The 26199-nt window shown below is 36.7% G+C and overlaps 1 protein-coding gene across 1 annotated transcript in view; it reads right to left on the bottom strand.

The window, feature by feature from the left end:
- Window positions 1-4095, bottom strand: part of lhfpl4a (LHFPL tetraspan subfamily member 4a) — a 39979-nt gene extending 35884 nt beyond the window's left edge. Inside the window, exon 1 of the mRNA XM_052599329.1 lies at window positions 3029-4095. Coding sequence (XP_052455289.1) covers window positions 3029-3434 — 406 coding nt within the window. The 5' untranslated portion in view covers window positions 3435-4095. The remainder of the gene's footprint in view (window positions 1-3028) is intronic.
- Window positions 4096-26199: the final 22104 nt, after the last annotated feature.

The following is a 26199-nucleotide window of genomic DNA, read 5'->3' as shown; positions in this document are numbered from 1 at the left end:
ATGACAGCTGGCATCACACTTAAGACTTAAATGAGATGACCAAAGGTTTCAATCAAAGAATAAGAATAAGAAGAAATAAGAAATATATATTATTGCTAGGAAATTCTAGATAGCACTTTTATTAAAGCATAAAATAAAATAAATCACTTATATAAAGCACTTTCATCCTACCTGAAAATAGACTATCATTAAAATGTTGAAAGCTATTAAAAATGTTGAAAGCTACTGCAAATTCTTTGTCATGTTGGTTTTTCTATTTTGCAAGCTGATTGATCATTACAGCCAAACTGATATCCCTATAAAAAAGACAAAGGTACAAAATATGATAAATTATTGTAGATATTTAGACCAAATCTTTGTCATTATTTTATATTTGTTATTAAATTGAATGAACAAATAAAAATAAAGCCCTATATACCGGTACATTGATTCCTATTAAAGCAACTGTGTTCAAGTATTTCAGTCAAGAGTATTGAGTGATTTTTCTCTTTGTGTTAGGTGTTTTATTAACATTAAAGTTCAGCAATCAGGCACAGTTTTCATGCGTGCACTTTGAGTGTGCTCAGAAAAACTGCATGTCAAAACAGCACACAAATGAAACATTTAAATAACCAATAAGGCTTTAAAGCAGATGCGAATTTTTTTTTCTTTTGTGAATAAGTGCAGTGACCCTTGAGAGTAACTCTACTGCTGAGTTAACACTGATGTTAAAGAGTAAGTTCATCCAAAAATGAAAATTATGTAATTAAAGACTCACCCTCATGTTGTTCCAAACCCGTAAGACCTCTGTTCATATTCGGAAAACTCAGTTTAAGATTTTAGATTTAGTCCGAGAGCTTTCTGTCCCTCCATTGAAAATGTATGTATGGTAAACTGTCCTTGTCCAGAAACGTAATAAAAACATAATCAAAGTAGTCCATGTGACATGTGACATGTGACAATCTTGAGGAACATTCAGTTGCTTATTAGCAAACATAAGACAAGCTTTCTTGTTTTTTTTTGTGAACAATGGTTTCCACCATGAATACCATTTTAGCTCAGTGTATGCTCAGTGTATTTCTGATGATAGGGTCATGTATACTGACCTTTACCAAGGCAAAAAAAGTCCTCATCTTTGAATGTTGCTCTAGGGTTCTAGAGAGTTCTGGATAATTCTGCACCAAATGATTGTGTCAGTTTAACCATCAAAGCTACACTACCACACACAAATAAATATGTGTACAAAATGAGGGACAAAGAAGTTTTCACAGCACTGCAGGCACAAGAAAAAAAAAAACAGCTCCCATGCAGGCATGGCTTTCAGGCTGTCTGACCCTGTATGAATAACAGATTGTATAGAAGCCATACAAAAGGGGGTAGGGGAACGTGTAGGAGGAAGAAAAAAAAGATGGAAAGAAACTCACAAATATTATTTTCCAAAGTTTAAATATGTCAGCATCATTGATGTAAACAAACACTACAGTAAAAAAAACAACAACTAAAAAACAAAACAACACTTCAGTGTTCACAATCATCCAAAAAACCTTGTTGTAAAATTAATATATATATATATATATATATATATATATATATATATATATATATATATATATATATATATATATATATATATATATATATATATATATATATATATATATTATATATATATGTACTGATGATGTTAGTAACTGTAGTATGCTGTTATCATTAAGGCTTTCATTCACTAAAATCCAAATTTTAATTCTCATAAAACCAATAATAATCATACATTCATATATATGAATTAAAGATATCAAAATTTGGACTTGCAATATGTCTGTTAAAGACCTGCTGACCTGTGACTCCAAAGATTACAAATGAATCTATCAAAGTAAATATCTTAAAATCAGAAACACAGGAAATCGCTTAAATAATTTATTTAATACTTGACAAGTATTGGACACTATGTAATTAAATAATTTATATTTATAGACATATTTATGAATGTGCCTTCCAAAAGGATGGGCTCGCCCAGCTGTTTTTGCTTCTATTCAAGATCTTCTATACCTTCAACTCAACTTCAACTTCAGCTTCGCTTTATTTTCATTCTTCCACAGTATACAGAAGAACGAAATGTTGTTTCTGAGGGACCAAGGTGCAAAGACACTGACAAAACAAATATACACACGTGTTCATGACAACATGGATCAGACATAAGAGCAGATTAAATATAACTGGCAATAAACATGACGAGCACAATAAATATAGCAAAGTAGAAGTATTAAATCAGGTAGAAATGTGAAATTGTAGGAATGTAAGAAATGATAGAGTGTTTGTGCACAATTGAGTTGGCTCAGAGCAGATAGGTAAGAATATGTGCAGTTTGCATTTTGTTAAGTGTGGATGTATCTTAACTGATATATATATATATGATTTTTCTTTCTTTTTCTTTCTTTTAATTTGTTGTTGTTGTGGTTTTCTTTACTTTTTAAAATAACATATAACACCACATAACAATATCTAAAAACCACAGAAATGTAAATTACCCCAGGGAAAACAGTAAGATTAGCCTACTTGTTTTCTGTAGGAAAACAGATCACTCTCATATGGAAATGTACAATATAAAATATTGCAAACATAAAAAGAGATTCATTAAGTGCACAGAAAACACAAAAGTGCTTCATTGATTTTGACCCTTACCTGTTTTTTTTTCTGTATAAAAATGTGAGAAATAGCATACGTTACATTGTGCCATATTCAATTTGAAAATGCATTTTGAAAATTTATTCATATATATATATATATATATATAATTTTTTTATTGTTGTTTTTGTTTTTGTTTTTGTGAGCTAACAAGGAAATGAAGACATGATCACTGACCCTCCTAAAATCACACGCACACACGATGAGCTCCTTTCAAATAAACAAGCATCAGGCATCAGTTCTTAAACCAACGTGTATTTTGTTGGAAGGAGAGATACATCTATTCTAGACTTAAGGTAAATGTACAATTATGCCGTATTCTTGATGTATCTATTTCCCACAAAACACTAAAACAAATACTCACCACAAAGCAGCTGCATCCAAGCGCATGTTTTGTAGACGGTGGCTGTGTTGCAGAAAAAGAAGAGCGCCATACAGGCGATGCAGCTCAAAATGAGCACCATGGACAGCAGCACGAAGAAAGAGGCCGCCTTAAACGCGCCGGACGGGATGGAACTGAAGTCGGAAAATGTTCCCTGGCAAATCAGCTCCCGGTTCGAGTTTCCGTCGCCCACGCAGTAATGGAACAACCCGAAGTAACCGGCATGTGGTGTACTCACGCTGTCCCCGATCCAGTAAGGCTGGATGAAAACTACCACGTTGATGGTGGCGAAGCAGATGGTGAAGATGGCCCACAGGACGCCGATGGTTCGAGAGTTACGCATATAGTTATCATGGTAAATCTTTGAGGCTTCTTGCGAAGGAAGCATTTTTCTCGCTGCTCCCAACCGTCTACTCTCCTGTGACTTGTTTCAGCTATTTCCGGCGTCTCTATCTCCCCCTATCTCCCCCACCAGTACCCTCAGAAATGCGCTTCTGCCGCGAGTCCACTGACTGGAGATAAATGAAGATTTGATCAAATTTTAAGTAGTAAGGATTTGTCCGTCCTTGATTTGATTGACCAGATAGAATAAGTATTTTTGTCACACCAGAATTGTTCATGAATGAATTAAATAAATAATGTTTGGTAGTATAATGCATTCGGTGAATAAAAAATCCCGTTCTGTTCCTTCCACCTCTGTTCTAGAAAACAAGTGAGACTACTGAGATTACATTGCAAAACAAATGGCAATGGCAAAATCGACAATAAGCATTATTGCTGCTCTTTGTGTATGGGTATAAATAGTATATCCGGTGCACCTCTCATCGGCTGTAATGCTGTCAAGATCTCAGTGATGGATCTTCCTCAAAGAAACGAGAGCAGATTTAACGAAATCTGGAGACAGGCATCGCACATTGTCGTAATAACCTGTATGCGTCCGTCGACAAAAACATCTGAATCTCATTAAAAATAGCACTCCGTTTCGCAGTTTAGGTTTTTTCTTTCTTTTTCCTAGCTACCGCGTCAACGTTGTCCGGGCTTTTTCTTCTTTGCGCGCACACGCTTATGGTGATGTTCAGAGCTGCCGGTGAATGCGCGCACACGATTTGGGATATTGCAGAAATGTCTATAAGTTCACGCCCCTTTAACATGCGTCAGTAGTAACTGTAATTGTTCAGTTGTAATTTTTCATGCCCGTTATATGTTTACAATTGTATAGCTCTTTTTATTTTAATTTAACCTACACTAGGAGACAGGAACTGATGCTATCAATGATAAGTATCGAAAACCAAAAATATGAAATAGAATAAATGAAACCAAAATGGCTGTAGATTGTAACACTAAAGTAATATGTCACATTAAATAACTATTTTCATGTCACAAATTCATTTATTGAAAAAAAAAGTTTCTCCTATTGTCATTTGGCATTTAGACCAATTTGTAAATGTGTCTGTTTTAAAGTTACAGTACTGCTTGATTGCAAATCAGATTGCAAACTGATTCTTTCTACCACAAAGAAATGAGAGGGCCCTAGGTCTCTTATATGTAGACCTCAGGATTTTTCTCTTATTGTCTGCTGACACAATTGGTGTGCAAATCAAATAATTTTTTTTAACCAACACACCAAAGAAAATGATCAAGTCAATGGACTAATATTCTAATCAAGCTTTTTCAGATAATATATATATATATATTTTCAAACATCAGTTTGTCAGGACAGCATGAGGAGAGCCAATTTTAACAGGGGTGGCCAAATGAGGCCACAGTACATTTTGGGGTGGCACATAAAAAAATGAAGGAAAAAAAAATTTAAGGGTTTGCAATATAGACAAAAAGTTATATCTCTGTGAGTTCTAGTATTTTATCGATAACGATAATTAGACTATTTTGCTGAGTGCTATTTTGCTGATATCTTATGTTTAATTGTGCTGACACCTGATATTTTAAATTTTATTTTTACCTTTACACCATTGTTTCTAAAAGTGTGCCCATCTTTTAGGTCAAATACTTGCATTTGGGCTTCTACCAAGCAAATGCAATCATTATAAACAAAATTGATCTTTGCAATGCAGATAAAATAGAAGCTGCATCTGAAGTGCCATTTAGATGTTTTTACACACTGTTGAATGCAGCTCTGTGGAACATGGAATACTTTAGCCTACAGTTACAAATGAATAAATAATGTTTTTATATTTTAAAGATAAAACATTGAAAACTGATGTTTGAAATTATTAAAAAATGAAAAGGTTCCATAAAATGTGAAATTAAAACCGCCAATAGGTGGCAGCGAGTCACTGTTAATAAGTGAGTCATTGCGATTGAACCGAATCATTTAAATGGTTGATTCATTCAGGAACGAAGCACTTTAATGTTGCTCAGAGACTCAAAACTGTGGCTGCAGCAGGTGCTGCATTTTTTTTCACTTCTTAAACTATTGTGAATTTACATTCTGCATTTAAATTAATAGTACCCACTGCAAATCATCCTAGGGGTGGCCACAGGGGTGGCCAGAGTTTGGCCACCCCTTGGGGGCGTCCCTGATAGGAACAGAATTGTCAATCTGTCTTTCTCAAAACAGCTGCTGCCTGATGATCCTGTAGGGGGATCTCAGAAATGGGAACAAATACAATCAAAAAGTAGCCTATATTTACCAAAAAAATCTAATCAATTTAAAATTTGGGCTGTCAAAGTTAAGCATGTGATTAAGTCAAATCCTTAAAGGGTTAGTTCAACCAAAAATGAAAATTAGGCTACGTTCACACTGCAGGGCTTAAAGCTCAATTATGATTTTTTTGCAAGGCCGTTCACATTTCCAATTAAATGCGACCTTTTGTGATCTCCTGTGTGAACATGAAATGACCCAGAAGTGACCTGCATGCGCAGAAGAGTACTCAATGGTGAACGACGTCACTCGTTGTTTGCGGAAGTAGCTAACGTTAAACATGAATGTTTGTATTTGGCTCGGAGGCTTTTTATTTTTCGCTGGCATTGGAGCCAGGATCGTCTGTAACCACGCTCGGCCATTTCTCTGGAAATGTTTTCGTAAACTGAATTTTGTGTGTGGTTAATCAAATTAAACATTTTAATCTATTGACAGTAATTTATGTAGAATACAACAAAAAAGAAACTTTAGCAAATGCCTTTTTCTAGAGCTATAAGTGTAACAATATAAACTATTTTGCTAGATTTGTTTTTACAAACAATCATTTAAAGAAGTGAAGAGAAAATGAACATTGTCATTACAGTAGCCTAAGATAAATAGTATAGAAGAAAACCAAGTGCTTTCCCGTCCTTAATTTAACATATTCTCCTTCATGCACACTACAATCCTTTCAAAACAGATGCAGTGCAGTTATCACAACAAATTTCTCAAAAAACACAGTCTTCACTGTATGAATTATAATTTTGTTTCATTTGCAATTCTCATTAAAGCTAAAAAGTTATTCAGTATTCAGTCAACAGCAGTGAGTAATTTTCTCTTTACTGACAATTAAAACATTTCTGTCAGTTTAAATGGATTAAAGTTTACCCGAAAAAAAAAAATCTTATAATTTACGCATTACCCTCTTGTTGTTCCAAAGCCATAAAAACTTTGTTCATCTTCGAAACACAAATGAATACTCTCTGACACATGGCAAAAGTAGTCTATGAATTGAGTGGTTTAACCCAAGTATTCTTAAGAGTCATGATCTGTTTATCTGAACAGCTTTAATTTAGGCTTTTATTCAAACTAAATTCAAATTATATTCAAAAGTAAACTTAAATTAAGTTAAGTTAAATATCTATTTTACATTGAATTAAAATTCTGCCCATCTGATGTCATGAGCGACAATATGGGTCTGCCAGGGGATCACTAACGAGATGCCCTTAAACCTGCTTTACCATCTGCTGGAGATCAGCTTCCTGGGAAAGGGGTAAGCTGTTCGGCAACATCAAAACCCAGTGATTTCTTTGGGTTGGCAAAACAACAACAACTACAACAACAAAAAACTACATCTAAAATCTACTTAAAAACTACAACTTGCAAATAACCCAAATAATAATCTGGATGAGTCAACATTAGTTGTCGAAAGTCAGGGCCAGTCAGTGGATTTTGATAGAATTTACAGATTTTCAGAAAATTGCGTAATGTAAATGGGGCACAAACACACACACACACACACACACACACACACACACACACACACACACACACACACACACACAACACACATATATATATTTATATATATATATATATATATATATATATATATATATATATATATATATATATATATTTTTTTTTTTTTTTTTTTTGTTTTTTTTTTTTTTTTTTGCTTCAGACTATGATTCCATCCATACATTTAATATTTGATATTACAGCCTTAGGGTATACACATTTACTGGTGTTTCACTGGTGTACTGTACAAAATCGATTCAATGTTATCGCACCTAAATAAATATACAGTAGTTTACACCAGTTCTTTCCCATTTAAGTTTCTTTAAGTCACTTTCCCCGAAACTACCTAATGCTCAAATGTGTGGTCAAAAAGGGGTTGTTAACAAGTGACTTTCAGCCAAATTATAAGCTTGAAGTCTCTCATGAAAACATCTGACATAATCCAACATAGACATTGGGCTTGGATTTACAGAGAGTAGATGTTTCTGCAGCAGTTTAAGAGGAGCTTTCACAGAATCCAGTTCTGCTGGACTAAACCCTACTGACTCCTGTTTTGTTTCTCTGATGGCAAACATCAATAAGGGTAATCCTTTTCAAGACTTTCAACAATATACATGCAAAATCAATTTAAGAATCTGGTGAAAGAGTTCCACAGCACCTTGACTCTCTGGATGATATGCGCTAGACAGCACATGACTCTAACTCTATTAATACCTGCCCAAACAACTCTGAAGTAAAGTTAGTCCCTTGGTCAGTCTGGATGACTTTTGGGTACCCGAAGGTAGAAAGAAACTTGATAATTTACTTAATTTATAGAGTGCAAAGGGATAGTCTCAGGAAAGGTTCTCCCATTGCTGGTACTGAACTTAAAGGGGCTGGGAGCACTTTCTGGTTGGGCTTACCGGACAATTGACATGTGTGACATGCTTTACAGAATCAGGAAACACTTAATTCCATGTACTTAGTGATATGGTTATAAGTTTTTGTAATCCCTAAGTGACCTGCAAGAACATGCTCATGTGATAGCTTTAGAACTTGCAAGCAGTAAGCAGAGGGTAACACTATTTGATAGCTAGCAAGAGCATCATCAGCTAAACTGGGGTTTCATTTCCGCATCAAAACTTCATGGTCCCAATAATATACTGCACCCCAGCTGGCGGCTTAATATCCACATTAGCAGCTTCAATGCAATGCTTAAGGGTTGTGTCTGACTGTTGCATAGCAACAAGTTGCTCCTTTTCAGTCTTCAGATCATTATTTTGTGCAAACTTCATATAGCCAAAATTGTAAATTCTACTTCTTGTTACAAGTATTCAATTCAATTCAATTCAAGTTTATTTGTATAGCGCTTTTTACAAAACAAATCGTTACAAAGCAACTTTACAGAAAATTATGTTTCTACAATATTTAGTAGTAGCTAGTAGTTTGTGCACATTTAACAGGATTTTAGAAAAAATAAAAATAATAATAATAATACAAGACGTAGTCAGCTAGACGATGAACTATCAATATTATTAATTAAGTTATTATATGATGCAGTCACACATGTAGCAATATTCGTTAGTTCTGTTTGTTGATTCAGGGTTAGCATCATCTGGGGTCCTCTGAGGGTCAGCATCATCTCTTCTCAGGTGTTCTGGATCCAGACTGGAGCTTGTGTAAATCCTAGTTACCACAGGATGTGAATCCCATGGCGAAACATAGAAACAAAATAGAGACATCATTAGCATAGCTGCTGATCCAATAAAGTAAAATTAGTTTAACCCAAGCTAATGAATAAAAATGCACCTTTGATCAGATGCAACTACACTCACAATTTAAAAGATACATTATTCGAATGCTTGGCGAAAGAGATGCATTTTTAATCTAGATTTAAACAGAGAGAGTGTGTCTGAACCCCGAACATTATCAGGAAGGCTATTCCAGAGTTTGGGAGCCAAATGTGAGAAAGCTCTACCTCCTTTAGTGGACTTTGCTATCCTAGGAACTACCAAAAGTCCAGCGTTTTGTGACCTTAGGGTGCGTGATGGGTTGTAGCGTGGTAGAAGGCTAGTTAGGTATGCAGGAGCTAAACCATTTAGGGCCTTATAGGTAAGTAATGATAATTTGTAACTGAAACGGAACTTAATAGGTAGCCAGTGCAGAGACTGTAAAATAATATGATCATATTTTCTTGACCTCGTAAGGACTCTAGCTGCTGCATTTTGGACTACCTGTAGCTTGTTTATTGAAGAAGCAGGACAACCACCTAGAAGTGCATTACAATAGTCCAGTCTAGAGGTCATGAATGCATGAACTAGCTTTTCTGCATCAGAAACAGATAACATATTTCGTAGCTTGGCAATGTTTCTAAGATGGAAGAATGCAGTTTTTGTAACATTGGAAATATGATTTTCAAAAGACAAATTGCTGTCTAATATAACACCCAGATTTCTGACTGTAGAGGAAGTAACAGTACATCCATCTAGTTGCAGATTGTAATCTACAAGATTCTGTGTAGTGTTTTTTGGTCCAATAATTAATATCTCTGTCTTATCCGAATTTAATTGGAGAAAATTATTTGTCATCCAATCTTTTACATTTTTAACACACTCTGTTAGCTTAGATAATTGGGAAGTTTCATCTGGTCTTGTTGAGATATATAGCTGAGTATCATCAGCATAACAGTGGAAGCTAATTCCCTATTTTCTAATAATATTAGGGGCAACATGTATATTGAAAATACAAGGGGACCTAGGACGGATCCTTGTGGCACTCCATATTTTACTGATGATAAATGAGATGACTCCCCATTTAAGTAAACAAAATGGTAGCGATCGGACAGGTAGGATCTAAACCATCTTAGAGCCTGCCCTTGAATACCTGTATAGTTTTGTAATCGATCTATGAGTATGTCATGATCTATGGTGTCTAACGCAGTACTAAGATCAAGTAAGACTAGAAATGAGATGCAGCCTTGATCTGACGCAACAAGCAGGTCATTTGTCATTTTAACAAGTGCAGTTTCTGTGCTATGGTGGGGCCTAAAACCTGACTGAAATTCTTCATACAGATCATTTTTATGCAGGTGCTCAATTGAGCAGACACAACTTTTTCAAAAATTTTAGACATAAATGGAAGATTTGAAATAGGCCTATAATTTGTCAGTACACTAGGATCTAGTTTTGGTTTCTTAATAAGAGGCTTGATAACCGCCAGCTTGAATGGTTTTGGGACGTGACCTAAAGATAACGGCGAGTTAATGATATTGAGAAGCGGTTCTTAGGCTACAGGTAACAACTCTTTCAGTAATTTAGTGGGTACAGGATCTAATAAACATGTTGTTGGTTTAGATACAGTGATAAGTTTATTTAGCTCTTCCTGTCCTATATTTGTAAAGCACTGCAGTTTATCTTTGGGTGCGATGGATAAAACTGAAGTGTTAGACGCTGTAGAATCTACATTCGCTATTGTATTTCTAATGTTATCTATTTTATGAGTGAAAAAATTCATAAAGTCATTACTATTTAACGTTGGTGGAATATTTGAATCAGGTGGGGTCTGGTAATTTGTTAACTTAGCCACTGTGCTAAATAAAAACCTTGGATTGTTTTGGTTATTTTCAATGAGTTTGTGTATATGCTCTGCCCTAGCAGTTTTTAGAGCCTGTCTATAGCTGGACATACTGTTTTTCCATGCAATTCTAAAAACTTCTAAGTTAGTTTTTCTTCATTTGCGTTCAAGACTACGAGTTAATTTCTTGAGAGAGTGGGTATTACTGTTATACCATGGTACAGTACGTTTTTCTCTAACCTTTTTCAATTTGATCGGGGCAACAGCTTCTAATGTATTAGAGAAAATAGTGCCCATGTTGTCAGTAATTTCGTCTAATTCATGTGTATTTTTGGGTACAAATAGCAGTTGAGATAGATCAGGCAGGTTATTTGCAAATCTTTCTTTGGTGGCTGGAACAATAGTTCTGCCCAGATGGTATCGCTGAGACATATAGTTAATATCAGTTATACGCAGCATGCACGATACAAGGAAATGGTCTGTAATATCATCACTTTGAGGTACAATATCTATAGCAGTAAGATCGATTCCATATGATATAATTAAATCTACTGTATGATTAAAACGATGAGTGGGCCCAGTGACATTTTGCTTGACTCCAAAAGAGTTTATTAGGTCAGTAAACGCAAGTACTAATGTATCATTTGCATTATCAACGTGAATATTAAAATCACCCATGATTAGCGCCTTATCAACTGTAACTAGAAAGTCTGAGAGGAAATCTGCAAATTCTTTTAGGAATTCTGTATACGGCCCTGGAAGTATGGAAGAACCATCACTTCTAGCACAAAAGACTGCTTTTTAAGTTATCTTCTTGATGTATCTGAATTCCTTAGCATATCCAAAACATCAGAACAACTTGATGATGTAACGGAACTATGGAGTTTCTCTTTTCTAGCATTTTAAATACAGTTGGTCCTTTACGCTTAAGGAAGGTTAAGGAAACCAGTATGACACCATGGTATAATGAGCATACTCGCACCCAGGGCCGTTTGAAGGAATTTGGGGGCCCCAAGCAAAATGGACATAGAGGCCCCCCAACCCCCGCGCGCACGCAAAGCCTACAGGAACCACAGCATAGCCATACAGTTTAAGTTCACCCACACTTTATATAAATAAAAAAGGTTTACAGTGCAAATACTGCTTGAAAAAATAGTTTGGTGGGAATTCAGTAGTGATTTGCACTGTTTTTTTTCTAATAATATGACAGCACACACTTATCAGTTTAAACTCTGGGCTGTGCAGGATATCAGCTATAATTATAGAGCTTGTGGTACCTTGGCTATATAGAGGAAACATCAGCACTGAGAAGTGATTCATCTGTTGATGTTGAGGATGAAGTTGATGGTGTAGCTGGGAAAATAATTGGAAAAAAAATCAGAAATTACCTGTGAAGTACGTTTTACCATTTCACTGTTAGCATATTGAAAGAGGTCACTATTAACAGCTCATGGGTGCGTTTCCCAAAAGCATAGTTGCTAACTAAGTTAGATGGTAGACACTTTGTAATAACAATCATTAAAAGATGATAAATTGATAGTTAATTAATCTTGAGTTAATTGTCATTTAACTGTTAGCAAACAGTATTTTTACTTATTATAAAGTTTACCGAAAAATTTAAGATATGTTAGCATTTCCATATTTTGATATTAGAAGCGAAGGGATGCAGGCAGCTGCTTTCACTACCTATGCTTAAAAACATCCCAAGCTAATGTTTGATGCACAGAATTTATTGTTTGGTTTTCCTAACCCCCATTTGGTAAATAGATTATCACGGTGGAATAGTTTAGCATGCTATTTGCTATGCCACTTTCATCTAGGCCTGTAGCTATCAAATATTTTAGTAATCGAGTATTCTACCAAAAATTCCATCGAATAATCAAGTAATCGGATAAAATGTGTTTTTGCTTATTAATATTAATTATGCAACAGAAAATAAGACTCCTGGGTCTCTTAAAATGAACAAATAAGTTTCCTTTTTTAGAAAATTTTTATTTTTTTTATTTTTAAATGCATAGAATGCAATGCATACATCAAAAATAAACATTTAATTATTATCCATTGTTTCTTTGTCTGTACTTGTACTGTGAACAATGACAATAAAGTTTGACAGATGAATTAAGTGCATTTAAGTGCCATTCAGTTGGGGTTTTAAATAAAGCAATTTCTGAGATGCACATTAAACATTAAACACAAAACATTAATTTAATTTATTATTTAAATTATTGAAAATTAAGCAAACTTAACTTTTTGGTAAACAATGGGGATTTACTATTAAAAATAAAACATGGAAGAAATTTTGTGTGATTAAACCTTAAAAAATAAAGTTTGATTTTTTTTAGTAGTAAGCTATGTACATTCTGCTGAACAATAGAAATACATCTCTGGCAAATACTTGTCTAAAACAGGACTTTAATTTTGACGGGTTGACGTACCTTTACAGTTCTGTGTATTTGATGTGACACTAGTTTTACTCAAACGGTCATGACGTGACTCTCAGAGCAGTTCTGGAGATGTTGTTCATGTGTTCTCGTCTTATTTAGTGAGACAGCAGACGCTGAAATTACCGAGAGCATCACGCGCACTTCACTGTGTGTTAATAAAGGAACTTGCGCTTCTGCTCCATTCATTAACAGAGACACGCAGAACATGCAGGATTCATATTTAAATAGACTGTTCCGGCTTAATATTTACAGATATTAGTCCATCACGTGAGATCACGAGGTTGGCTGGCTGCTATCAGCGACAACTGAGAGGGGCCCCCTTGAGGGGGATCCCGATAACAGTGTCATTACACGTTACTGCATTGACGATCAAAGGGGCACTCACACAGTGTCGTTGCATTTTATTCTTAACCAGTCGTTGTCTTGGGGCCCCAGGCCAGCTCGGGGCCCCAAGCAATTGCTTGGTTTGCCTGTCTTGTCCCGACGGGCCTGCTCACACCCTAAAGAGGAGCAGCCAGAAAAAAGGAGAGCAGCTGGAGGAAAACAAAACTAGAGGTATTTTGTATTGCTTGGCGGCAAAGTAACCTATCCTACAGAAAAGCATTAAAAACAGCTAGATCCGAGTACTTTTCTTCTCTTTTAGAAGAAAACAAACATAACCCCAGGTATTTATTCAATACAGTGGCTAAATTAATGAAAAATAAAGCCTCAACAAGTGTTGACATTTCCCAACATCACAGCATTAATGACTTTATGAACTACTTTACTTCTAAAATCGATACTATTAGAGATAAAATTGTAACCATTTAGCCGTCAGCTACAGTATTGCATCAGACAGTGCACTCTAGATCACCTGAGGATCAGATCCACTCATTCTCTATCGTAGGAGAGGAAGAATTGTATAAACTTGTTAAATCATCTAAACCAACAACATGTATGTTAGACCCTATACCATCTAAGCTCCTAAAAGAGGTGGTTCCAGAAGTCATAGATCCTCTTCTGACTATTATTAATTCCTTATTGTCATTAGCATATGTCCCCAAAACCTTCAAACTGGCTGTTATTAAGCCTCTCATCACAAAAACACAACTTGACCCAAAAGAACTAGTTAATTGTAGACGAACCTCGAATCTCCCTTTTCTGTCAAAGATACTAGAAAAGGTGGTATCCTCACAATTATATTCCTTCTTAGAGAAAAAAGGTATATGTGAGGTTTTCCAGTCAGGATTTAGACCATATCATAGTACTGAGACTGCTCTCCTTAGAGTTACAAATGACATGCTCTTATCATCTGATTGTGGTTGCATCTCTCTATTAGTTCTATTGGATCTTAGTGCGTTTGACACAATTGACCACAACATTCTTTTGCATAGACTTGAACACTTTGTTGACATTAATGGAAGTGCATTAGCATGGTTTAAATTGTACTTATATGATCGCCATCAGTTCGTAGCAGTGAATGAAGAGGTATCATATCGATCTCAAGTGCAGTACGGAGTACCTCAAGGCTCAGTACTAGGGCCGCTACTCTTCACGCTATATATGTTACCCTTGGTAGATATCATCAGGAAACATGGTGTTAGCTTTCACTGTTATGCTGATGATATGATGACAAGTAACTTCTTATTGTTAAATTCTGAAAAAACAGGGGTGTTAATTATAGGACCAAAAACTCTGCATGTAATAACTTAGAACACTGTCTAAGACTTGATGGCTGCTCTGTCAATTCTTCGTCATCAGTTAGGAACCTAGGTGTGCTTTTTTATAGTAATCTTTCCTTATAAAGTCACGTTTCTAGCATTTGTAAAACTGCATTTTTCCATCTCAAAAATATATCTAAATTACGGCCTGTGATCTCAATGTCAAATGCAGAAATGTTAATACATGCATTTGTGACCTCAAGATTAGATTATTGTAATGGGTAACACTTTAGAATAAGGTTCCATTAGTTAATGTTAGTTAATGTATTAATTAACATGAACAAACAATGAATAATACATTTATTACTGTATTTATTCATCTTCGTTAATGTTAGTTAATGAAAATACAGTTATTCATTGTTAGTTCATGGTAATTCACAGTGCATTAACTAATGTTAACAAGCACAAATTTTGATTTAAATAATGCATTAGTAAATGTTGAAATTACCATGAACTAAGACTTATAAATGCTGTAGAAGGATTGTTCTTGCTTAGTTCATGTTAACGAAAGTAGTTAACTAACATTAACTAATGGAACCTTATTCTAAAGTGTTACCTTGTAATGCTTTATTGGGTGGTTGTTCTGCACGCTTAGTAAACAAACTACAGCTAGTCCAGAATGCAGCAGCAAGAGTTCTTACTAGAACCAGGAAGTATGACCATATTAGCCCAGTCCTGTCAACACTGCACTGGCTCCCTATCAAACATTGTATAGATTTTAAAATATTGCTTATTGCTTATAAAGCCCTGAATGGTTTAGCACCTCAGTATTTGAATGAGCTCCTTTTACATTATAATCCTCTACGTCCACTAAATTCTCAAAACTCAGGCAATTATATAATACCTAGAATATCAAAATCAACTGCGGGTGACAGATCCTTTTCCTATTTGGCTCCTAAACTCTAAAAAAGGAATAACCTACCTAACATTGTTTGGGAGGCAGAAACACTCTTGCAGTTTAAATCAATATTAAAGAGCCATCTCTTTAACCTGGCTCACACATAACATACTAATATGCTATAAATATCCAAATCTGTTAAAGGATTTTTAGGCTGTATTAATTAGAACCGGGAACACTTCCCATAACACCCGATGTACTTACTACATCATTAGAAGAATGGCATCTAGGCTAATATTAGTCTGTTTCTCTCTTATTCCGAGGTCACCGTAGCCACCAGATCCAGTCTGTATCCAGATCAGAAGGTCACTGCAGTCACCCGGATCCAGTACGTATCCAGACCAGATGGTGGATCAGCATCTAGAAAGGACCTCTATCCTGAAAGACAGCAGAGACCAGGATAACTAGAGCCCCAGATACAGATCCCCTGTAAAGACCTTGTCTCAGACAACCACTAGGACAAGACCACAAGAAACAGATGATTCTTCTACACAATCTGACTTTGCTCAAGCCTGAAATCGAACTGCTGGTTTCGTCTGGTCAGAGGAGAGCTGGCCCCCCAACTGAGCTTGGTTTCTCCCAAGGTTTTTTTCTCCATTCTGTCACTGATGGAGTTTTGGTTTCTTGCCGCCGTCGCCTCTGGCTTGCTTAGTTGGGGTCACTTCATCTACACCGATATCATTGACTTGATTGCAAATAAATGCTCAAGCATCGTTCATCATCGTATTCTTGTGCATGACAGTGGACAGAACAATCAGGAAATGCAGTGGAAAAACAGGTATGATCAATTTGCCTGACCACAAAATTCAGTTTTATCTACTTGATAAACCTGATAAACACCTTGATAAACACTTTGCTACCTGCCAGATCATTCCTTGAAATTAGGCTTATACCCCATTAACATACTGTGATGTCATGCAACACTGTATTTATCCTATTGTAAGGGTAGGTTTAGGTTTGGGGTAGGTGGACATGTAAAACCATGTCTGCATTTGTGATCGGAGAAATGACAAACAACAAGCACCAATCTCTACACTGCTCAAAACTTGAGTTGAATGATCAGTGGCAAATCCTTTAAATTTGAAAACGTACTTACAGTCTGTGAGTCAGAACAGCCGGCATTGTACTGTACTCCCACAGGATCAGGAAAAAGTCCTCTGTAAAATTTGCTGCACAGATCTGAATATATTGGGTTAAACTGTTATGGAACAGTGTTGTAAATCGACACCTCGAACTAAAGCAGTTTTTCCACTATCGGGCCGAAGGTTTCTCTTTCCTTAACCGTTCCATTTTGTGATGGTGATCCATTCTTGCCTCATTAGTTCTAGGAGTTGATTTGTGGACTGCTGCTTGTCCCCTCACCTTTTGAGGAATGACCACAGGTTCTCTATGGGATTGAGATCCAGGGAGTTGTGTGACCATGGATCCAAAATTTAAATGTAATAATCTTCAAGCCACTTCTTTATCACTCTTGTCTTGTGACATAGTGCTACATTATTACAGTCTTCAGCTGTCTAATCCTTGAACTTCCTGAAGAATTTCATTCTCTTCATGACGTTTTTCTTGGAAAGAAGTTGCTTCTTTGCTACCTTTCTTGACACCAGGCCATTGTCCAAAAGTCTTGGTCTAACTGCGCATACAGATGCTCTCACATAAACCTGATGCCATTCCTGAGCAAGCTCTGTACTGGTGGTGACACGATTCCATCCAGCACTTCTTCCCTCCTTTTATTGTAATCAGTGTGCTCTTAATTTGTATGATTGTGATTTAAACTGACTAGTACTCATTCACACTCTCACATGTGCTGCTGATTTGATTAGTCAATTAATGTTGTGCAAAACAAAAAAATTATGTCACTGCCAAAACTGTATCAGACATTTTTTATATTTTATATTGCACATAGCATAGCTGTTTACTTGGCTGTTTGATTAAATGGAACACTTCTGTTTAGCCAGCTATGGAGAAACTGGTAGCCAGCCAACAGATTGGCGATGTCACACATGTGCACTCTAACAGCACAGTTGTCTAACCATGCTGAGAATTCCGGGTTTGTAATTGTGCCGTGCGTGCCGTTCCAGGCTCAAGTGGAAATACCACTGGAACCATAGCCGACAGTTCTTAGAACCATTCAGCCCAATAGTGGAAAAGCGTCTTAAGAGGCTTGTGCCTGTGTAAGACTAAGGTGAAAAAGGCAGAACACTATCCAGAATCAGGGACTGACCAGCTCCAGTGTCACGTAGAATCGAGACAAGGTAAGCGTGGGAATCAGGGGAGAGTGAAACGGTTCCACTTAACCAAAGGTTCATAACCAGAGACTTTTGATATCATAGAATTCTCAACACCAGCAGCGGATTGAACAAATGCGACTCTTTTAGCCTTGATGCTAATTTTCTGCTTCCACACCCTACACCCTGGCTCACTGGAAAAACATTTTTGTTGGTGAGCACAAATTTGTTTCACACAGTTCACTAAACTACTTTTCAAAGAGATTTTTCTTTTCTCGAGCAAATTCAGTACAAGTTTGATTGACTGTTTTTGTTAATTGTTAAACACTGTCATATAAGCTTCGGGCACTAGCTCATAAGTCAAGTCAAGTCAAGACACCTTTGTTTATATAGCGCTTTAAACAAAACAGGTAGTGTCAAAGCAGCTTAACAACATTAATTAGGAAAACAGTGTCAATAATGCAAAATGACAGTTAAAGGCAGTTCATCATTGAATTCAGTGATGTCATCATCAAGCTCAGTTCAGTTTAAATAGTATCTTTGCCATCATTTGCAATTAAGTCAATGATATCACTGTAAATGAAGTGTCCCCATCTATGCAAGCCAGAGGTGACAGCGATAAGGAACCAAAACTCCTTCGGTGACAAAATGGAGAATGGAGTATCTGGGACTCATCTAGTTGTCCTGGTCTCCGCTGTCTTTCAGGGCTGTAGAGGTCCTTTCTAGGTGCTGATCCACCATCTGGTCTGGATAAGTACTGGATTCGGGTGACCGCAGTGACCATCTGATCTGGATACAGACTGGAACTGGTGGCCACGGTGACCTCGGAATAAGAGAGAAACAGAGTAATATTAGTGTAGATGCCTTTCTTCTAACGATGTCGCAAGTACATCGGGTGTTATGGGAAGTGTTCCCAGTTCCAGTTTACCTAATTAATTCAGCATAAAAATCCTTTAGCAGATTTGGATATTAGAAGCATATTAGTGTGTTATGTGTTAAATACCCAAAGAGATGGGTATTTAATCTAGATTTGAACTGCAAGATTGTGCCTGCCTCCCGAACAATGTTATGTAGGTTATTCCAGAGTTTAGGCGTTAAATAGGAAAAGGATCTACCGCCCAAAGTTGATTTTGATATTCTAGGTATAATAAAATTGCCAGAGTTTTGAGAATGCAGCAGACGTGGAGGAGTATAATGTAACAAGAGCGGGTTGAAATACTGAGGTGCTAAACCATTCAGGGCTTTTTAAGTAATAAGCAAGATTTTAAAATCTATACGATGTTTAATAGGTAGCCAGTGCAGTGTTCACAGAAACGGGCTAATATGGTCATACTAACTGGTTCTAGTAAGAACTCTAACTGCTGCATTTTGAACCAGCTGGAGTTTGTTTATTAGGCGTGCAAAACAACCACCCAATAAAGCATTACAATAATCTAACTTTGAGGTCATAAACGCATGGATTAACATTTCTGCATTTGACACCGAGAGCATAAGTCGTAATTTAGATATATTTTTGAGATGGAAAAATGCAGCTTTACAAATGCTAGAAACATGGCTTTCTAAGGAAAGATTGCTATCACATAGCACACCTAGGTTCCTAACAGGTGACTTGAGGTACTCCATACTGCATTTGTGATCAATATGATACCTCTTCATTCATTTACATTTACATTTATTCATATAGCAGATGCTTTTATCCAAAGTGACTTAAAAATGCGGACAGTGGAAGCAATCAAAATCAACAAAAAGAGCAATGATAAAAAAGTGCTATAACAAGTCTCAATTGCCTTAACACAGTACACGTAGCAAGGGCTTTTAAATAATATACTAAATAAAAACAAAACAGATAGAATAGAAAAAGAATAGAGCAAGCTAGTGTTAGAGGTCACATAAGTCTGAAGTAATAAATTTAGGTAAATCGGTGCAGAGCCAGTGGTAGTTTTGTAGGCAAACATCAATGCCTTGAATTTTATGCGAGCAGCTATTTGTAGCCAGTGCAAATTGATAAATAGAGGTGTGATGTGTATTCTTTTTGGCTCATTAAAAATGTATCTTGCTGCCGCGTTCTGGATTAATTGTAAAGGTTAAGACTTGCCAAGAGAGCACTGCAATAGTCCAGCCTGGACAGAACAAGAACTTGAACATGCCAAAACGTAGATATTTTAGGCAATATAGAAATCCTGGCCAGGACGTGTCCTGGGAAAATGGCACATTTGGTCACCCTAATATTTCTGGGTTTCTCAGCAGCAGTAGTTGTCATGGTTGAGTAAACTTTTACTGTATAGCAATAAATTGGAGACTACCACCAAAAAAAAAAATATTTTTTTTGCAGCCCCATTTGCTCAAATAGCAAAAGAAAAACTCTATGATTGTGTTTTCATGACTTGAAAAGCAGATATTCTCCAAAATTGTGCTACAGTGATGTGGAGAGATACAAAGCAGAGGAATTGTTGAATAAAGTTGTTATTTTTGTTTTCTTCATGTACAAAAATGATTCTTGTCACTTCATAACATTACAGTTGAATCATTGATGGCAGATGGACTATTCTGATGATGTCTTTCATGCTTTTCTGGACCTTGACAGTGTAATTTACTTGGCAGTTAATGGGACAGACACAACCCTTCTTATTTTCATCTAAATTATCTTAAATTGTGTTCCGAAGATAAACAAACCTTTACGGGTGTGGAACAACATGGGGGTAAGTGATTAATGACAAAATTTTCATTTTGTGGTGGAGTATGCCTTTAATTATTTTAATCTTTAAATATTAATCTGTGGGCAGTGTGACATTATTTTAGGCACGGATCTGAATCTCATGCTTGACCCAGTGCTTGACTGGATCAGTTTAATGAAGAGTAAAACACCCAAACCTTATACGAAATTAAAAAAAAATATGTGTAAAGCTTTTGGGTAAGTAGATATCTGGAGGATTCTGAATCCAGATGGGAGAGAGTATACATTCTATTCTGATCCACATAAACTATATTTTAGAATCGATTACTTTTTGGTATCAAAGTCTCTCTTTGTCAATCAATCAATCACCTTTATTTATATAGTGCTTTAAACAAAATACATTGCGCCAAAGCACTGAACAACATTCATTTGGAAAACAGTGTGTCAATAATGCAAAATGATAGTTAAAGGCAGTTCATCATTGAATTCAGTGATGTCATCTCTGTTCAGTTGAAATAGTGTCTGTTTTTATTTGCAATCAAGTCAATGATATCGCTGTAGATGAAGTGACCCCAAAGTGTCTCTCTTTGTATGGAAATTATCCCACGTCAGATTAGTCAACATTGTTACAGATTGATATTTCCTATAATCCTTCACTTTCACAAATAACAGAGTTTAAGGAGGCATTAAAATCTAAAATCAAAATTTACGAAGAGACAAATTTGGCAACAGTGCCCTCTGCAGAAATTGCTTGGGAAACTTTGAAGGCAGTGTTAAGAGGTTATATCATTCAGTATGCTAATGGAGACCTGGGGTGCGTTTCCCAAAACCATAGTTGATAAACTGTTAGGAACCTAGTTGGTTGGCAATGGGAAATTGCATTGCAACCAACAAAGTTGCTAACTTATTTAGCAACTATGGTTTTGGGAAACACACCCTTGGCGAATTTAGAAAGGAAAAATAAAGAGAGTGAATTGGATGAAAAACACCACACATGAAGGCCTGAGATATTTAACTCTGTTAAAATATAAGTACACTGAACAAAATTATATTGTTTTTGCCCCCATTTTTCATTAGCTGAACATTAGCTCAAAGACTTCTTCTATGTATTTTTTCTATTTCTCTCAAATATTGTTCACAAATACAATAAAAAATATGAAATCGTTTTTATTGGACACCGAGCAGACTTTTTAGTCTTGGTCTAAAGCACTCTGCTGTAGGCTGGAGATGTGAGAGCGAAGTCGGAGACCTGATGCATGCTTTGTAGACTTGATGTTAAATACAAGAATTTTGGGTTTAGGTTCATAACTAAATTTAAGATGTGGCAGGATGCTGCTTTGAATTTTCTCCAAGTATTTATGAACTGTATAAGGAGATCTGCTTTTATTTTTTTATAAGTGCTGATGTTGAGTGGATTCAAATAAGTATTATGATAGGGAGAAAAAATATTATGAGGGGATGGCGGACAGCAGGTTAAAACATGTCATATAGATTAGTCAAAAAAATAGATGTTTACATAGGCTGGGTAAATGTATGGCATTTATTGAGGATGCTTAGTAAAGTCCTTGTGGTGAGACACATTGTAAGAATGTAAATGAGTTCACTCAGGATGATTGGGTCAAAAATACCATAGACAATTATTTAAGTCAAATTTGTATATCTTTTATTTGCATGATTGTTAAAGTTACATTTGGCGGTATGGCTCTGTTCTGAGTTACCCATCCTTTTCATGAGCTCCATGAAAGCTAGTCAGGGAACAGCAGCAGCTTCTGGGAACAATCTCCCATTTAAAACTGGGAGAGCAACAAATAAAATTCCCCCCAAACAGACCATACCAGGCTAAATCGAAGAGCCAGCAGAGGATCAAAATAAGCGTTTCAAGAAGCCAAATCTTAATTAGTAAAAATAATAAGCCAATGGATTAACGTGAAGCTAACAGAGGAAGGAAGCTGAGCTAACAAAGCTTTAATTAAATAAGCCAATTAGTTAATGAAGCAATATTTATTTCAACTATAGATCACAAGCATTACTCATAGCTTTCTGAGCATCAAGGATGGCTTGAGTATCTGGCCGGAGGTACCGTTCATAAGCTGCCAAAGACCATCTTCCCATAGCTTTAAGGGTAGAAACAGGAGTAGAGGAAGCTGCAGTTGTAGCAGCCCCTATGCGCAATGAATTAGCTGAATAATACTCTGGGGGAAGCCCGCAGTATTGACAAAGCAAGCGGAGACGGGATGCAAACCAGGCTCTGGACATAGGATTTCCCTCCTCCATTGTAAATAATGGGTCCTCCAGACAAGCTTGTGGACGACTCCTCAGATAAGACAACATAGACAACAGAGGACAAAAAGCTTCAGAAATGTACACAACAGATCCTTCCTTGTTACTGTCAGTTTTTGAGTGCTTAAGCAATATGGTGAAGTGGTGAGAAAAAATTGAAACATCTGATATTATGAGGTCATGTGACGGATTGAAGGAATTTGTTCATGTTAAAAACTCGACACCTCTAAGAAAGCCATAGAAAGCCATAAGCAAAACAGATTCTAACATCATATCAGAATAAGTCCCAAAGCATCCCTCTCTCAGACGTGATATTTTTCACTTTTTCAGAAGCGGAAGTATGAGAGGGAGACGTTGATCATTGCCTTTAGGTTTCTCGTTTTTAAGTCCGTTTAGCAGGAGACGAATTTATGAATTTTTGAGCAAGCTGAGAGTCGATGGATCTAGGCAGTGCAGGTGGAATTGGATGCAGGTGATCATACTTTTTATGGATGAAGGCTGCATTTTACGGGACTCAAAACAGTGGACTATAAATGCACTAACAAATGATACATTGACGGAATATATTTACAGAGAAGGTGGCACAGAAAGAACTAAAATGAGACCAAGCAGTGTCGTACATTTTTAATGTTGAAGTTGCTAGACCACTGCGCATTTACTTTACTGCTGAATGTAAATAAGATTAAAGGGTCATGTCTAATCTATTACGGTTTGGCTGAAAGGAGGGCAGACTAAGCTGACTGATGCTGAACCTGGACACAGGAGGTGGAATTTCTGAAATTCAAATCGAGAAAGAGAATCAGCAATTTGATTGTTTAAGCCTGGAATGTGAGCAGCTCGAAAAATGAGGCGCCTGATGACCTTTGTTAATAATATTAACTGTTGCCTCATTGTCGCAAAAAAACTAAATTTTCCAGACCATTGTTTGCTCCACAGAATACCAGCTATAACTATGGGATATAATTCCAACAGAGCGGTGGACATTTTATTATCAGGCAAAAAAAACCTTGATAACTTTAAGAGGACCTAAAGTTTTTTTCCTCAGAAAGGGGAACACCTAAATCAGCGAAAGTGTGTTTTAAAATCGAAATGCATCTTTCTGCCTTTGCATTTTTATAATCAGCTAGCAGAAAATTGTCTAAAAGATGGAGCACATTTGGTAATTTGCAGTTATTAAGGAGAATCCAACATAGCGCCTCTGATTTTTATTTTTGGACTACTGCGACAGCCAAAAGTGAGCCTGACTGAAAAATAAAATGTTTCCCTCCATTTGATGCCAAATAAATGCCACTGCGATGGATGTAAAGGCATAACTTTAAAGGCATCTGAAATATCTGCCTTTGGAAGCCATCCACCCCTACCTGCAATTTTTAGGAACTTAATTGCATCGTCAATAGTTGCGTAAAACAGAGAAAACGGAGCTAGTGGAATAAGACTGTTGATACTTTGAGCGGCGTCATTATGAGGGGCAGACAAGTCAAAAATTAAGCATTTTTTCCCTGAATATTTTCGAGTAGCAATCCCTATAGGGTTAATCCGAAAAATGTACTTAACTTCCTTTTCTAACAAAGTATCAACAATTTCAGGTTCTTTTACAGCAGAAAGCAAATTATTACAGGAAAACCAAAAATTAGGCAACCATATCAGTCCTGAAAAAAACCTTGAATAAGTCCAGTTATTAAATAATTGACAAAGCAGAGGTTAGGATGATTTCTCAGTGCCTGTCCCAGTTTTGGAACATTGACTAGGGTTGATGGCTTTATTTCTTTTTCTCCTTTTTCATAAAGCGTGTTCGTCTTGGGCACACAGATTTTGGGTGGCCATCCCCACAGTAACTACAAGCATGAACACATTTACAATGATAAAATTTGCTAACAAATACCTTAGAGTCAACAGTTTGAAAGCCAGACTTAGAGGGTTGAGGAGACACAGATTTTGGGCATAGATTGAGAGCGTGAGAATGAAAGCCACAGATTGAGCAGGAGATAGCTTGATGACCAGTGAAATGTCTGCTTATGAGGGTTAAGTCGACAACTGACCAGTCCAATCTCTGATTGAAATGTTGAATAAACATAGCAGCTTTTGCAGAGAATGAATTATGATAGTCATAAAAGGGAGTTCCTCCATAAGTCAAAGCCAAATCAGAAATAATTGCTAAATAGGTGTAAGATTTCGCATATGACATCTCTGTAAACACCAAATGCAGCGTTAAATTCAGCTAGTGTTAACATTTTGGAAAGCCCGGGATCGGTGTCTTTAAGCATAACCGATACATCGCCGCAGTCAACAACACATTTCTCACTCATTTCTGAGCACAGCAGTATTTTCACAAGATTAACATCATTACCTGCAACAATTTGGCTTCTCAACTGATGAGAAATCGCAGCAGCCGGCGGAAAGAATGGAGAGCCTGTAGACACTGGAACTGCACTTCCCATCGTTCTTCGTGGTATAGTCCCCGAATTGATAACGTCATCGTCCTGCAGCATGGACAGCCGCGCCGGCGCCGTGGCCGATGAGGAGTTCTCAGAAGACTTGTCGGAGGAGAGAAGAATTGCCGAGGACTTTGATGTTGAACTGGACTCCAAAACCTGTATTCTGGAGTTCATTTCGGAGGGTGAAAACTGAATGCTGGACAATACAGACAACACTGGGTCATTGCTTTGGACTGAAGAAGAGTTGACTGCTTGGTTTGTGACTGAACCACCTGCCCTCTTGGGTGCAACATCAGTCAGAGTGGAAGCTAGGTCGATATTCTTTCTCTTCTGCGCCTGTTTCCAGTCGGAGAAAGGAGGAGGAGGAAAATCTGCTGCTGGGACGTACATTTTTTCACAGAGCAAAGCAAAAAGTTCCTTATGCATAGCTCCAGTCAGTGCTGGGATATCTTGACTATACAAGGTTTCCAGTAGTGGCCAGTCAATGATGCTGAGAGGACTATATGATTTACTTGACAGACGTGAGCTCCGACGGACAGAAGCATTGCTTTCATCTTGAATGGCTTCTTCTGTTTTACTTATTTGTTGCTGGGATTCTTCGATGGATTAAATTTGCCATTGATCTTCATCATTTGCGGCGGTGGTAGAAATGGTCAGCAGTTGGGTGAGTACTGCAAAATATAAGCGTAATCTCATTGTATGCAAAAAAGCTGCACTTTTGCAAGCAATGCAGTGGAAGCAGCCAAGCATCAGACTGAAAATGCACTTAAATAGGGCGCCCTG

Source organism: Carassius gibelio, chromosome A6 (genome assembly GCF_023724105.1).
Source record: "Carassius gibelio isolate Cgi1373 ecotype wild population from Czech Republic chromosome A6, carGib1.2-hapl.c, whole genome shotgun sequence".
NCBI lineage: Eukaryota > Metazoa > Chordata > Actinopteri > Cypriniformes > Cyprinidae > Carassius > Carassius gibelio.
This window is presented reverse-complemented; position numbering and strand designations above follow the sequence as displayed.